Raw genomic sequence first — 17374 nt, 5'->3', positions numbered from 1 at the left:
CTGCGCAGCACCCCGCCCTACCACGTGACCGCAGATTGTACCGGAAGCGGGGTGCTCTCGGTGGTGGCTGTGTCACCCTGTTACCGTTTTAACTTAGATACTTTTTTCACTACCGAAGACGGATCAGCGCTCTGATACGATGCTCTGTGTTCACGATTTAATAGGTGTGTATGAGTGCGGAAGGCTCGGTCTTGTCTGTGATCTCGCTCTCTAGTTTTTGCTCAAGGATGTCCTGTCACCATGGTTACTGTGGACGCCTAAGCCGACAATTTCAGGTTACTTAAGCGAGTGCCCAGTTCTTAAGGGCTGATCAAGAGGCATTCTGAGTCCTTGAAGAAGCACGTCTAGGCAAACAAGTTCCAAGTCAACTGAACAATTTTGTGCTGTGGAACAGACTTCTGGCCATCAGTTTTCTACCCTGTAAGGTGGAACTAGTAGACTACGTCATAGGTGGTTGCGAGAATTAAATGAAACTTGCACAAAGTTTAGACATAGTGCTCAATGGTTAACTGTGATCAGTACCCAACTTTGATTCTCATAAGTTTTCATACAAATCAACAAACAATTAATTCATTTATTCAACGAATATATATTGAATGCTTACTATATGCCAGGCTCTGTTGCAGACTCTGAGAAATCAGCAGGGGAAAAACAAATATCAGTGCCTTCCAATGGGAGGAGATAATTAAAATATGCTATAATACATAGTGATAAGTGCTACAGAGATAATAAAGCTGGGAAAGGGGATAGATAGTAGGGTTTGTGATTTTAAATAGGGTGGTACCAGAAAGACATTACTGAAAAGCCACTGCAGAGTTTTGAGCAGACAAGTGATATCAGACTTAATGTTTTAAAACTCGCCCTTTGACTGTTGTGAGAGATTACACTGTAAACTTAGAGGGGCAAGGAAAACCAAGAAGGCCAGTTAAAGAATTAGTGCAGGAATCCAGATGGTTGTATTGAGGGTACCAGTTTGGCTTCTAGCCAATACGATTTGCTGACAGACTGGACATGGGTTGTGGGGGAAGAAAAGGATAATTCTAAGGTTTTGAGCTGGAGCATTTGATGTTTCTAAGAGTTGAGAATCCTGATTTTCAGAGTTAGGTTGAAGAAGGCAGCAGAATACAAAAACTCATAACTTACTCAAGGTAATACAGTGTAAAGGCTGAGTCCTTACTCTGGATCTAGGCTACCTGCATATGAATACTGGCCCCACCACTATTCATTTACTAGGTTTATGATTTGGGCAAATTATTTAACATTTCTGTTGCTAGTTTCTTCTGTAATAGGACCTACTCACTGGGTTGCTGTAAGGCTTAAATGACTGCACACGTCAGAAACCCTTAGGATACTGACTGTGCAGTTTATATTAGCCATCACATAACTATTACTGGTCACCTTCCAGATCTTTGTCACTACTTGGGTCTTTATTGAGCGTTGATATATTCATTAAGCAAAATTCTCCTATGTTGCAGAAACCATACCATCTCTACCACTTCTATCTCTTAATTGTGGCAAGTCATACCTAGTGATATGTGGTGTCACATGGCTTAGGTCATCGTTCCGTCTAAAAGACATCACTGTTAACAGTAATCTAACCTCACTTGTAGTAGAAACAAGCTAAATAGTGAGCTAAATTTGAGGCTTGAGGTTCCCAAGTGTGCCATGGCATATGAATTGATAATCACATTATACCATGCTGCTGACAAGTAAATTCCTATATTGGGACATTTAAATAGGGTAACAAAGGCAATGTTTAAGTGATAGTCTGGGTTCATTAGGGCACTGTATAAATATACCATTCAGCATCTGTATAGCATTTACAATTAAGAAAGCGCTTTCACACACCAGTAGTAGCCAGCTTCCAAGATGGCCCTAATGATTCTTGCCTTCTGGTATTAATGCACTTGTGTAGTTTCCTCACACAATGAAACAGGCTGTTCTGTGTGACTAATAGAGTATTGCAGAAATGAATGTGTATAACTTGAGTTTAGATCATAAAGAGGTATTGCTGCTTCTGCCTGTACACTTGGATCATTTGCTCTGGGGGAAGTCAGCCATCATGTCATGAATTCATTCAGGCAGCCCTGTAGAGAGGCCTAGGTGGAGGGGAACTGAGGCCTCCTGCCAACAGCCAGCATCAACCTGCCAGCTATGTGAGTGAGCTATCTTGGAGATGGATGGTCCAGCCCCAGTGAAACCGTCAGATAACTGCAGCCCCAGGTGGCATTGATTGCAACCTCATGAGAAACACTGAGCAGAACTGCCCAGCCAAGCTGCCCCAGAATTCCTGACCCAGAGAAACCATGAGCTATTAAGTGAGTGTTATTTTCAGCCACTAAATCTGGGGGTGATTTGTTACAGTGTAGTAGACAATACACTAATTTGATCCTGCCTATCACACTGTATAGTACTGGAGAAAAAACTCCAAGTTGGACAAACTGAGCAATTTGCTAACGGTTACAGATACATAAGTGTTTAACTCCTAAATGAAAACACAAGCTATTTACTCGATAAGTCAAGCCCAAATTCTTTCTATGACACCATCCTCCTTGGGAGCTCATCCTATGACAGCAATTCCCACTAACATCCTTTTGCCATACCTCTAGTCATAAATTCTGTAAAGGTAATGTATTTTTTCATTGGAACTTTCATGGCAGCAGCTATAGCAAAGGTGGTCCTCAGACGGTTCCAGTATTGGGGTTTCTAACTGCTGGCCCACGGCATTACTCAAGCCACTCTTCATTTCCTGCACCTACTCTGTTTCTGAGAGCAAAAAAATTGCCTTGGGCTTCCTTTTACTGAAATGAGAAAGCTAAGGAGAAAAAAGAGAATAGTGCTAGTTTTTAAAGAAATTTTTCCAAGTATATTTTTGAAATAATAAAAAAGAAATCATGAGTCATGTATTTCTCATGAGTTACCAGAATAGCTCATTGCTAGCACCAAACTCCTATTTCACATTCGAGTTGGGCAACATTTATACTAGGCCACAATACAGAATTTACACGAAAAGCAGATCAACTCTGAAATAGTAAAAAAGAAAAAAAAGTATAAAGATTAATCCATACTCAACTGGGCAAATACAAAAACGTACTCAACAATTCTACTGTGTCAATTACTCATGAGTTACCCTTACTATTAGGGATGACTTCTTTAACGCATAGTCTAGAAATCATTAAAGGTATAGAAGAGAATTTATTTCACTTTGTGAGGCTTTACTTTCACAATCATACATACCCTTGGCACAGGAGAGCCTATTAAAATTCTGTAAATTGCCTTAATAAGGTGAATAGGTTGATTTTATGAGGCTTTCGGACAATGAAGTTTGAGAAAGTTTATGATTATCAGGATTTGTACACATGATCACAATCAAAACAGTAAAATAAACCAAAGAACAAGACTTTCTTAACACCCCTAAAAACATAATAACTTAAAATTTCTGGTCAAATGTTATTCCTATGCTATATTCATTTTGATCTCTTATTTTCCATTTTATACAGTGACATTTTTTTCTGAACACAGGTTACATAATCTTTTGTGTTAACTCCCTAGTCTTAATACCACAAAGTCATCTGTTTTACCATGGCTGTATTTTTATTATTTAGAGTACGATATGCTTATTGAGCCAGTTATTCTCCAGTCACTTTGTGAATGCAAAAACACTGAGAGAATTAAAAACAAATAATGGAGTCATTATTTCACTGATCCTTATCCAATTCCAGGAAAATTAATTCCAGAAAGCTGCAATTCTACCGGATATATTCTTTCCACATTTAAACAGAAACTGAAAGAGAAGTGAAATTATGGTAAACCTATGATTGTTCACTAGACATTGTGTACTTTTAATAGTTCAACACTGTAATGCTTGATAATTTGAGTAAATTAATAGGCTAACATTTAAAAATGTATACTTTAATAAGTATAAAGTATATAAACAATCAGGTAAGCTTGTGGAGAAGCTGACCAAGATACATAAATTAGGAGATACAAGTGTCCATCTAAATTTTCTATACTTCTTCTTTTTTTTTTTTTTTTTTACAGAAATTTTATTAAAGTTATTTAATGTACAATTTCTCATTTGTCATTCTGGAAGTCCTTCATTGTAAAGACTCTTCTTTGTCTGATTAAACAAACAGCAGCCACATTGTCAGGGATTATTCTGGACCTCCACGCTGAAAAGGAAGAAATAAAGCAATAAGATTAGGTGTTTCATTTACAAAGAAATGTTTTCATGGCCACTATACAAATTTGAAACATTTTAAGCCAATGATCTTTAGGTTTTAAAAACAATTTCAGATTTTTCATAGCTTTTGGGCACTCCTATCAATGTTATAAAGAATTTCAGATCTGAAGGGGACTCAAGGTTGACGTAGATCAATGGTCCTCAAATTTCTTGGTCCTTTACACTCTAAAAAATCAATGAGGGGGCTTCCCTGGAGGCACAGTGGTTAAGAATCTGCCTGCCGATGCAGGGGACACAGGTCCGAGCCCTGGTCCGGGAAGATCACACATGCTGCAAAGCAACTAAGCCCACGCGCCACGACTGCTCAGCCTGTGCTCTAGAGCCCGCAAGCCACAACTACGGAGTCCATGCGCCACAACTACTGAAGCCTGCGCGCCTAGAGCCCGTGCTCCGCAACAAGAGAAGCCACCGCAATGAGAAGCCCACGCACCGCAACAAAGAGTAGCCCCCGCTCGCCGCAACTAGAGAAAGCCTGTGCACAGCAACGAAGACCCAACGCAGCCAAAAATAAATTAATTTAAAAAAAATTAATGAGGACCCTAAAGCGCTTTTTTCCATGGGGTGTATGTATTTTGCTATTTACCATACTATACTTCTACACATATATTCCTTCATGCACATTTACTGAGGGCTCGAACATCGTTTATTTCTCATAGTCCAGGCCTACATGACCATCCCTGTCTTAGCTATGGACACACCTTGACAAGACAATGGGAAGAACATGGAAATCAGCAATATGAAACTCCAAAGCCAATAACGTTAAGGTGTTTTCCACAGTATTGGGATAAAGAGCAACAACGTACTTGGATAAATTCAATTTCTTCTTGAGATACAGGTTTCCTTCTGTACTTCTGAGGTAAAGTTTTTATTATCTCTGCAGTGTCTGGTGGGCCCTGATGCATCAGCCAGTCTGGCGATTTACTTCCCTTAGAATGCTGTGAAATTGAAGAAGAGTGAGATGGTAGTCCTGCTGATCTCAGAATTTCTGACACTGAAATTAGAAAAAAAAAAAATAGAGGCATTGTTCAGTGTCTTAAAATACTATTTTGAATTATCTATCATTAAATAATCAAGTTATTCTTAAAATGATAAGTATTACAATCCAAGAGCTAAGCATTATAGAGTAACTTAGTTGGGTAGCTATATATAGTTTCATAATATAGTTTCATAAAGTTCTTTTTAAAGCAAATGAGGTAGTTTTAAGTGAATGAATTACTAAATTGAAGAATAAGTTCATAAAATAATGAAATTTCTAGGTAGTGGAGTTCAACCCGTATGGATAACTTACATTACTTAAATTTTGTCATATGGCAGAGATTACAGGTAATACCATACAATGGAGAATAAGAAAGTTGGTAAATGCAGATGAGATTTGTTTTCTCCATACTTGTTTGTCACCTATATCTTAATTTTTCAAGAGTTACAATAAGTTAAAAATATCCATACAAAATTTGTTAAAATTCTCCCTGAATTAAAGGTCAAGTATCTTATAATTAAAGACAGTGACAGAGCAGTAAGAGAAAAACAGAACTTGTTCAGAATCTTCAGTTACTTTAATAGGCAATGATTGCTAAGTTCTAAGGCAATCCAAGAAATATTTACTGCCTGAATGAACAGATAAATCAGTGAATGAAAGAAAAGAAGGTTAGCTGGGAGAGAAATATAGGAATGGTGGTTATTCATCATAATCTCTGCAAATATAAGCATGGGAGATTCTTCTGAAGGACAGAAGGTGGAACAAAAATTCCCATATATAAACACAGTATCATTAAAAATTCAGAAATATCTACTGTCAAGTTACTACTTTTTTACAAGGAGGTAATAGAAAGTTAGTTAATGCAACCTAACGTACCATTGTGATCTACGCTACCTTGTCTACCTGATTCTAAAATAAGAAATATTGTGTATAATAGAATATTCATGTATAAATCTGCATGTACATATTTTTTTAGTATAAATAAACTACAGCTTACCATTGGGTTTAGGATTGTCTCTTCTGTCAGGGAACCTTATTAATGGAGTATGTGGCTTGACTACCTAAAGGAAAAATAAAATGCACGAAAAAGAAATGAAGCACTAAAATAACCTCATTTACTACATAAGAAATAATCTAATGAACCCTACAAGCAGATGCCTTTGTTAAATAACTGAGTACCTGACAGCAACTTTAAATTTTACTATTTTAAATTTTACTCTTTCCCAACAAGGATAGCTAGTCTATGAACTATTATCTTATCTGATAGTCATAAGAACTTTGTACTTTATACATCACAAGATATTTTACTGTACTGCCTACTGACCTCAAAACAACCCTATAAGGTGACAAGGATTTTATGTTGCATGACTTCTAAATCACCCTGCTGATTGGTAAGAATTGGAAGTTTCCTGACTTGTACTGAGTGTTGTTTCTCTACTATGTTAATACCTAGTGGTTTAGAATAGGATAAAAAGCATATTGAAAATTAGGTAATCAAAAAAATACTTTTTCTGACTACAAAAGTAACACATGTTCTGTGTAAAAAATCTGGAAAAAACACAGAAAAGCACAAAGAAGAAAACACCAACTATAAGCCAAAACCCACATAAAACAGATTTAAACATTTGATAGCCCTTGACTTCAGCCTTTTTCCTATACCCATAGAAATACATGTATTTAGAACACTGTTTTTAATAAGATATTTGAAGAGTATTAATGTTTTATCCCTAAAATTCCAGTTAATGCTACAGAGGAGCTTAAGCAGAACTTTCAGTATGAAATCTGAATATATATAAAATGCTGAGACTCTAATAAACAGAGCACTATTTTTTACTAACGTAATCTATAAGTTGCTGTGTTACTAGTGAGACAGGTGTGTGTTTATCTGCAATATATTTGTATATATGTACTACACATTACACATTTTATATGAGTACAGAAGCAAATAGGCTTGTAGGGATGGGTCTGAAAACTAACCACCATAATTCTGCTGCTGTGAGAAAATGCTGGAAGATAGTTGTCTCCCTAAGCATAAAAGCATGTTCACATCTTTCGTGTTAAAAAACAAATCTTCTCACTCCATCTAGTACCTGTTTCTTTTCATAGCCAGGCTTCTTGTTCTTTCCTTCCTATAGTCCTAAGCTTTTCAGGATAAACTTCAAACTCGCATTTGGCACACACAGGCCCATCATGATCAGGCCTCTCCCTACCTCTCTAGCCTCATTCCCCACCACTGTACCTTTCACTCCAAGTATTCTGAAGTACTTTTCATTTCCCTAACTCCTCATACCATTTCCATCCCCATTCAATCTACAGCTTGTGTGCTCTGCCACGAAATCTCTCCCAGGTCCCAACCCGCTTCCATGCCTCCACTTTCATCTGACTGCTTATCTTTGAAAACAGCTCAGCTGTCACTCCTCTCTAAGAAGATTCCCGATTCCTAAATCTGATTTAAAAACTCCTCCTGTGTTTCCACAGCAACCTGAACATCTTAAGAATATTGTGTAGAGGACAGTAAATGAGCCAATGATTACAGGAGAGCAAAGCTCCTGGAAAGGCAGAGATGGAAAATTAAGTACTTCTGCAGCAGTAGCCAGTACGTAGTAAATGCTCAGCAAACATTTGACAAATGAGTGAATAGACCATTTGTAAGTAAGGGCTAACTGTATAGGTATGTAAGTATGTATATACACACTTAAACAAATGTACATACACCAGAGAGAAAGAAGCCATTTCAACATTGCTTTTGTACACTTAAAAATATGGTAATATGCCCATATAGATTAAATTCCCACAGTTTGGTATCCCCCCTTTTTAAGAGAAAATTTTAAAAATACATAAAAGTAGACAGAGTAGTAAAATAAACCCTGATAAACACATCACACAATTTCAGCAGTAATCAATCTTATTTCATCAACCCTTCCCCCATTAAACAAATCCCAGTCATCTCATCTGTTAATACCATCTACATGTATCACTAACAGAAAAGGATTTTGGTTAAACCATAATCCCAATACTTTTCCCACACTTAACAAAAATAATTCTTTAATATCATCTATTATTTAGCTATGCTCAAATTTTCCTATCTCAAAATTGTCTTTTTAAAACTCTAAATGGGGCTTCCCTGGTGGCGCAGTGGTTGGGAGTCTGCCTGCCAGTGCAGGGGACACGGGTTCGAGCCCTGGTCTGGGAAGATCCCACATGCTGCGGAGCGACTGGGCCCGTGAGCCACAACTGCTGAGCCTGCGCGTCTGGAGCCTGTGCTCCGCAACAAGAGAGGCCGCGATAATGAGAGGCCCGCGCACCGTGATGAACAGTGGCCCCCACTTGCCGCAACTAGAGAAAGCCCTCGCACAGAAACGAAGACCCAACACAGCCATAAATAAATAAATAAATAAATAAATAAAATTAAAAAAAAAAAAAACTCTAAATGTAAATACAAAGAGAAACAAGTCTGTCAATTAGTTGAGCAGCTTATAACTAAGGAAAAAAAAGCTAATCCAAATAACTTTCATAGTGCTTGGACTATATACCTTCAGTCTAAAGACAAAAAGAAATACAAAGAAATCTTTAACTTTTTACTTAGTAGGTTGGTTGTATAGATATAGCTATACGTTTTGTATATATTGTAGGACTAAGCAAATGAGTATATACATATATTGATGGTTGGGGAAGGCAGGGATTTCCCTGTGAGAGAAAGAAAATACAAATATGGGATGAGGGAAGGCAAGGAAGAATACTGTAGTGTTAAGACTGGAATCTGAGGGAATCAGTAGGAAGTCATGATAAATGCCATGAGTTTATTCAACCAGCCCCCTGTTAATTTGGGTTGTTAATTTGAGTCGTTTCCAATCTTCTTCCAGTTCTCATATACCACTGGGCACCCCCCCCACTCACCCCACCCCCCCAGCCTTCCTCACTATGGACATCTCCCACCAGAGTATTCTATTTGTTACAAATGATGAAACTATATTAACATGTCATTATCACCCGAAGTTTTACATTAGAGTTCATTCTTGGTGTTGTACATTCTAAGGGTTTTGACAAATGTACAATGACATATTCACTATTATAGCATCTTCTGTGTTCTGCCTACTCATCCCTTCATTCCCCAATCTCTGGCAACCACTGATCTGTTTACCGTCTCCATAGTTTTGCCTTTTCCAGAACATCATGCAGATGGAATCATACAGCATGTAGCCTTTTCAGATTGGCTTCTTTCATTTAGTAAGACGCATGTATGTTTCTTCCATGTTTTTTCCTGGCTTGGTAGTTTATTTCTTTTTGAAATAACATTACAAATTACATTTGTATAATATACAAATATATAATTATATAATAATATAATATTACAATAATATAATATTGTATTGAATAATATTACATTGTTTGGATGTACCAGTTTATTTATCCATTCACCTACTGAAAGACATCTTGGTTGTTTCTAAGTTTTGGCAATTATAAATGAAGCTGCTATAAACATCCATGTGCAGGTTTTTGTTTGGATGTAAGTTTTCAATTCATTTGGGTAAAAGTGTGACTGTTCAACCATATGGTAAAAGCATGTTTAGTTGTGTAAGAAACTGCCAAACTGCCTTCCGAAGTGGCTGTAGCACTTTGCATTCTCAACAGCAGTGAATGAGAGTTCCCATTGCTCCACTTCCTTGTCAGCACTTGGTGGTGTCAGTATTCTGGGTTTCAGCCATTCTAATAGGTATATAGAGGTGTCTTACTGTTGTTTTAATTTGAAATTAATTCCCTAATGACTATGATGTTGAACATCTTTTCATATGATTGTCATCTGTATATCTTCTTTGATGAGGTGTTTGTTCAGCTCTTTTGCCCATTTCTTAGTCAGGCTGTTTTTATCATTGACTTTTTTTTTTTTTTATAAATTTATTTATTATTTTTGGCTGCGTTGGGCCCTTGTTGCTGTGAGCGGGCTTCCTCTAGTTGCAGGTGAGCGTGGGCTCCTCATTGCGGTGGCTTCTCTTGTTGCGGAGCACGTGCTCTAGGGAGTATGAGCTTCAGTAGTTGTGGTTTGTGGGCTCTAGAGCGCAGGCTCAGTAGCTGTGGTGCACGGGCTTAGCTCCTCCATGGCATATGGGATCTTCCCAGACCAGGGCTCGAACCCGTGTCCCCTGCATTGGCAGGCAGATTCTTAACCACTGTGCCACCAGGCAACTTTTAAGAGTTCTTTATATATCTTGAATAACATCCTTTATTAGATATTCTTTTTGCAAATATTTTCTCCCAATCTGTGGCTTGTCTTCTCATTCTCTTCAGTGTCTTTTGCAGACCAAAAGTTTTTAATTTTAATGACATCCAGTTTATCAATTATTTCTTTCATGGATTGTGCATTTGGTGTTGTATTTAAGAAGTCACTGCCAAACCCAAGATCATCTAAGTTTTCTTCTCTGTTATCTTCTAGAAGTTTTATAGTTTTCCACTTTACATATAGGCCTATGATCCATTCTGAGTTAATTTTTGTGAAGGGTATAAGGTCTGTGTCTAGATTCATGTTTTGCAAGTGGACGTCTAGTTGTTCCAGCACCATTTATTGAAAAGACTATCTTTTCTCTATTGTATTGCCTTTGCTTCTTTGTCAAAGATCAGTTGACTATCCTGTTATTTCTACCTTTCTAAGTCTCTTAGTTTTAGCTGTGCCTCATATATAGCATAGCATTGAATATTCATTTGTTGGCTAATCTGAGAATACTTTTAAAAGGGCAGTTACACCATTTAAATTTATAGATATAACTCACAAGTTTGGTGTATTTTCTGTCATATCATTATATGATTATTTAAATATAAAGTCTTTTGTCATATGATCTTTCTCTCTGCTTTCATTTGTGGGGTTTGTTGTTTTGTTTTTTGGTATTTGGAAAGATTTGTACTTTTGTATAATGTTTATGTTATGTTGCTACCTTTAGATAATACTCTTAGTTGCCCATTTCTGAGATACTATCTGTTGGTTCACTATTATGAGAAAGAATGAAAGGAGCTGATGGTAATCTCTTCTCTGCCTTCCCTCCCCATCTTTTACTACCATTTAATAACCAGAGGCAATTAGCAAGTTTATTCTACTTTCTGTATACTCTTCCCCTTATTCCCTCCATTTTAAAAGTTTTATTAGATCTATACTGTCAAAAAAAATAATATTACCAACAAGTCTTTCTCCCTTATCTGCATCATTTAGTCTTAGTTCTATAGTTAAATACATTCAGTGCTTATACCCAGTTCCTATATTAAAACAGTCACAAGTACAAATAAGTATTTCTTAGTTGTCTGAAGCTTATTCTCTGTGAGAGCTGTAAGAAGAGCTTCAGGGAACAATATTCCCTGAGTTATTAAAGGTTTAGAAGAGTTTGTGGCCTTTACACTTGAAGGTCAATGTAGCTAGATAAAGCTTTGGTTCACATTTTCTTTAACTACCTTAAATATGTTATCCACATGTTTTCCTTAATGAAGTATTATTGTTGAAAACTCTGATAACTTCCATTCTCTTTTAAGTGCTTGGTCTTGTCGCTTGGATCACCAAATAATTTTTTCTTTAAAATTTAATGATTTTACTAGAATATACTCATTAATCAAACATACTGGATCAAATCTCTCAACTACAAGGTATAACTTTAAGTCTTCTTTTGTATCAGGAAAGTTTTATTAAATTATAGGTTTTGAGACTTGGTCAACTCTATCTACTTTCACTTTTTCAGAGACTACTTATTATACAAAAGTTGCATCGTCTTGTCTTTATCTACTTCTATGATTTTCTCTGAATCCCTTTCATCTTTTTTCATTATCAGTGATTTCTTTTGGAAACTATTATTCTATTAAGGAATTCACTTCTATGATTCATGAAGCCCAGGCAGAGTTAACAGTGACGAGTTCTGGAGGTAACACTCCACTCTGGACTTTCTGGTTATAACCACCATCTCCTCTCTCTACCTCAACTAAAAACCGAGCCTCATGAGGCCTCAATCCCTGCCCTACTATTCCTGGAAGATGCCAAAGCCAACTATGTAAGAGGCTTTTTTAGAGGAGAAGACAACTCTTGTCTTCCCAGAAGACAAACCCTCTACTTTGCTTTATGAGGCAGATAGCAACCCCAAACCATGGACAGGTTGGGACCTGCGTAGGCCTCATTCATTATCTGTGACTTTTAAAAAAAATCATTTTTCTCCTTTCCTCCACTATTTCCTTTAGCAAAACTTCCAAGTTGCCTATTGACCTTTATATTCTTTCCAGTTTAGCATCTATTCCTGAAAGGTTCTTTTCTTTTACTCTTAATTCTTTTTTTTAAAAATAAATTTATTTATTTTATTTATTTATTTTTGGCTGCTTTGGGTCTTCGTTACTGCTCTTGTGAGCTTTCTCTAGTTGCGGCGAGCGGGGGCTACTCTTCGTTGCAGTGCATGGGCTTCTCACTGTGGTGGCTTCTCTTGTTGCAGAGCACGGGCTCTAGGCACACGGGCTTCAGTAGTTGCAGCACGCAGGTTCGGTAGTTGTGGCGCACTGGCTCTAGAGTGCAGGCTCAGTAGTTGTGGCACATGGGCTCTGTGGCTCTGTGGCATGTGGGATCTTCCCGGACCAGGGTTCGAACCCGTGTCCCCTGCATTTGCAGGCGGATTCTCAACCACTGCGCCACCAGGGAAGCCCTACTCTTAATTCTTTACTGAGTTCAGAACTGTACCGTCCCTAAACTCTTAATCTAAAATCTAAACTCAACTACAACCTTTTAACTTACAACTCTCTTCTCTGTTATTTCCCACCATCAGTTCCAGCAAGCCCTTCATTTCCTTTATCGTTCCCTTTTCTCCCAGTCAATTGGTTCCATCCTGACTTTACTTCCTTTCTCATCTAGCCTAGAACCTACAGTCCATTCAAAAATCTCTTACCACTCTCAACTGCCTTGCTGGAGGTTTACTTTCACCTCACCTGTAAAGCTCAAACCCTGAATTAATCCAACCACTTATCTTCTTCCCCTGTGTCTCATGCAGCCAAACAATTTCCTAAATGATTAACTATCTCCTTTCTACTATTGCATCATCCCAAACATATCAAATATATACTGCTTGGTATTTATTTTATTATTATTATTTTTAAATAAATTTATTTATGCATTTATTTTTGGCTGCGTTGGGTCTTCGTTGCTGCATGCGGGCTTTCTCTAGTTGTGTTGAGTGGGGGCTACTCTTCATTGTGGTGCACAGGCTTCTTGTTGCGGTGTCTTCTCTTGTTGTGGAGCACGGGCTCTAGACACACAGGCTTCAGTAGTTGTGGCACGCGGGCTCAGTAGTTGTGGATCACAGGCTGTAAAGAGCAGGCTCAGTAGTTGTGGTGCACGGGCTCAGTTGCTCCGCAGCATGTGGGATCTCCCTGGACCAGGGCTTGAACCTGTGTCCCCTGCACTGGCAGGCGGATTCTTAGCCACTGCACCACCAGGGAAGCCCCTGCTTGGCATTTAGCAGGCATTTAATGAACACCTATAAATTACTCTTCTAAAATTACTTTTGAATACCCTGTGGTTCAGCCAAATCCCTCTACTTAATGGTGACACTATGCTTTGTGAATTCCTATCAGTTTGTGCCAGCCTGTTGAAATACTACTCTTTCTTCAAGACACCAATCAACAGCCAAGTTCTAAGCTCTGTGGAGGCACCATGTATTGTCTTGTTGGCACTGCAGTCTCAGCACTGAGTATAGGCCTGGCACAGAAGTACTCAATACATTTTGCTAATGTTAACATGTAATTATTACATGTCAGCACATACTGCTTTGTATTATGAACCTGAATACAAGTCTTTGCAGCTTTGTTAAAAGGAAACAGACCATTTCTTACTGTATACCTCACAGCATCTTTTTTGTTGTTGTTGCATATATCAATAGTAAGTTCTTTATTATTGCTGGGTACTGTTCCATTTTAACAAATCTACCACACCTTATCTTGCTAATGGACATTTGGATAATTTCTGGTTTAGGGGCTATTATTAATAAAACAACTATGAACATTTTTATATAGTTTTTTAAATAGGTATATGCACTCATTTCTCTGGGATATAAACCTATGAGAAAAACTGCTTGGACACAGGGTAGGTATGTTTAACTAGTATTAGAGGCCCACAAAAGTTTTCCAAAGTGACTGTACCATTTTATATTCCCACCAGCATTGTATGAGAGTTTCAGGTGCTTCATGTTCTCATCACCACTTGGTATTGTCAGTTTTTTAAAATAATTTTGGTGGGTGTGGTAGTACTTCCTGGTTTTAATTTGCATTTTCCTGGCAAGTAATGATGTTGAGTATCTTTTCATTGGCTTAGTGCTCATTTGAATATCTTGCTTTGTGCAATATCAAGTTTTTCTTACCCATTTTAAAAATTGGGCTATATATTATGGATATATATAATTATCTGTTATGGATACCAGTCCTTTGTCGGATGTTCTGTCCTCACAGCATCTTTAACGCTGAATAACTACCCGTTGAATGAATAAGTGAGGATCATTCGTTGCAATGGGAGCAAAGACTGGGATCTAGGATTCTCTTTCAGAGCGAAATAACTTTAAGAAAAGGTCTTTTAAGAGATGTGCAAAGGGAAATGCACTTCTCGTGTCAAAGTTAAAAGTTAATTGTACAATAATACACTTTAAGAGTTGAAAAAAAACTCGTGTAAAGCAACCACAAAAGTGGAGATTGTGGCCCATTATATACCAATTTTTTTTTTTTTTAATACCAATCTTACCTCTCCTATTTAAGCTAGAGATCACAGTTGGAGAAGCAAAAACAAAAGCTGTCAGGAGTTAGTAATTGATGTGTGGATTAACAATAAAGTTCCTCTAGCGCCAATCTAAATTCAGGGGAAAAAAGCTTAGGAAACCAACACTATACATATATTACAGATAAACTTAAATATGTATTTTTTCCATTCTCCCCCATCCAGCCTGTAACGAGACGCTGGTTGGTGGGGGAGAACCCGCCTCCGCGAGGACGGCGAGGACGCAGCCCGCGGGGCCAGTTCTCTGGCCATTTCCAAGACCTTGAAGGGACGCCAGGTCAGACGCAGGGTTCGCTTCCTTTCACTCAACGCTACCGCCTTCCTTCCGATTGGCTGATCCGCGACAACACAGACAATACTGGTCGCTGATTGGCCAGGATATTGCCAGGACAGCCAAGCCTGCATACTCCTAACAGGCTAACGAGGTCCCGGTGGAGGGCAGTCCAGGGACTTCGGAACAGCTACGTGCCTAGCTGCTGAGATGCACTCCCGCGACCTGGCTCGAACCCTCAGCTGCGGTCCCCGGCTCACTGCCCGACCCAACGAGCTCAAGGTCCAATTCTCACATACACCCCGGGAAGCCGCTACTGGCCCTACGCAGGGCCGTGGTCACCGCGCAGTCTCCACCACCGCCTTTCCTCCCCAGCGCCGGTGCTACAGTCAGCACCATCTCTACTGCCTACGGCGCGGAAAGGCAACCGAGTCTCCTTACCTGAACGACCCTGCTGGCAGACGCCATCTTACTGCCCATCATGACCCCCGAGAGGGGCAGCTTCCGGGGCCCTAGCGAGCAGCGGCTATAACAGGAGTCCTGGGCGGCTGTGGGCGGGCTCTACCTGTGACGTCACGGAGGAGGAGCGGGCTCTCGGGAGAGACACTCCTCCACTGCGGAGCTAGCCCCACCCACTTGTGCGTGACACCGCCCCTCCTCTCTTCCTGCCTGGGAACTGACCCAGGTGTTTCCCATTGCTTCGTTTTGCAGACGAAGGTTTGTGGTATTGTATTTATTTTGTTCACCGGCCTATGAGTGATCTGGGACCATTTCTTCTCCAGATAGCCAGTTTCCAGTTTCAGTGTAGTCCAAAATTTAATCTGAAACCAAATAAGTAATGTAAATTCTTGAGTCTTCCTAAAACGAACAATCTTGTTAAAGTTTAGGAGTAAGAAGCAAACTCAGAAAGAGTGGTCAGTTCCGGGTCCATACAAGGCCACCTAATACTCCGTTGCTTTTTTTTTTTTTTATTGAAGTGTTGTTGTTTTACAATGTTGTATTAATTCCCGTTGCTTATTAACATTTCTCGATTTGGTATTCTGATTCCTTTCTCTACCATTAGTCCTGATATTAAACTGCTGCCTACTTCGAGTTTGAGAAAACTCAGAAGTTCAAGTTTTTCTTTTTGAAACATGAGCCATCCATATCATTCCCCCACGTTATATTAAATTCTATGGTAAATATTAATGTTTACAATGTTAAAAAATTTTAATACACAATATGTTGCAGCCATTTAACTTTGTAGGTAATGTAGCCTTACACTATTGTAAATATTTAGAGTGACAAATTTGTTTTGATAATCTAGGTCAATGGTTTCTAAATCTAGGAGGGTTATTGAGCCTAAATATGGGCCCTTCTGATTCAGTATGTGTGTGGAGGACACCAGGAATCTTTTTTTTTTTTTTAAAGCTTTCAAAGCTTGTTTTAGCAGCACATATTCTAAAATCAGATTGATAAAGTGGTTAAATGGGCAAAGCACATGAACGGGGAAATTACAGAAAAGAAACACAAATTGCCCTTAAAAACGTTAAAAGACATTCAACCTCCCTTTAAGAAAAATTTAAACTACACTGAAATGCTATTTTCAATCCGTCAAATTGGCCAACAGACAGAATTTGGACAATATGATCTGGGGAGGCTGTAGGGAAAGAGGCACTAATGTATATCGTTGGTGGTGATGAAATGAAACTTGTATTTTAAGACAGGACAAGAAAAATTAAACATAAAATTCTGTGTGTCCCTTTGGGCCTCCTCCCTCCCTAATGTGCGCTGTGCATCTGCATTACACATTAACCAGAGCTCATCAAACATGGGAGCACTTGCTCAACTGCAAAGTTCTGACGCTAGCAATGTAACTTCTTAAAACAATAGCCTTCTTTCCCAGCTCTGTAGGGAGTCACGGTGACTTGCTGCTCACCTGGTTTATGTATGCTTGGTGAACTTTATGTAAAATATCAGTTTGTCATTTTGATGTACAATCCTTTGTCTCAAAAATGTATGACTGTGCCTTAGACTTCTAACAGGCGGAAAAGTTCTCAGAGCTTTCTGAGAATCTGCTACCTGGATTATAATCCTCAGTTTGGCTTGAATAAAATTCCTTTTTTCCCCCCC

At 38.6% G+C, this 17374-nt stretch overlaps 1 protein-coding gene across 1 annotated transcript; it reads right to left on the bottom strand.

Moving 5' to 3' along the window:
- Window positions 1–3175: 3175 nt before the first annotated feature.
- Window positions 3176–15841, bottom strand: KGD4 (alpha-ketoglutarate dehydrogenase subunit 4). Its single transcript, XM_082374460.1, has 4 exons — window positions 15704–15841; window positions 6217–6280; window positions 5047–5234; window positions 3176–4172 (listed from the first exon to the last, which is right to left on the bottom strand). Exons 1-4 carry the CDS (start codon window positions 15743–15745, stop codon window positions 4155–4157), a joined length of 312 nt encoding a protein of 103 aa, XP_082230586.1. The 5' UTR covers window positions 15746–15841; the 3' UTR covers window positions 3176–4154.
- Window positions 15842–17374: the final 1533 nt, after the last annotated feature.

The sequence above is a fragment of the Balaenoptera borealis genome (assembly GCF_965194805.1).
Source record: "Balaenoptera borealis genome assembly, chromosome: 2".
NCBI classification, from domain to species: Eukaryota; Metazoa; Chordata; class Mammalia; order Artiodactyla; family Balaenopteridae; genus Balaenoptera; species Balaenoptera borealis.
This window is presented reverse-complemented; position numbering and strand designations above follow the sequence as displayed.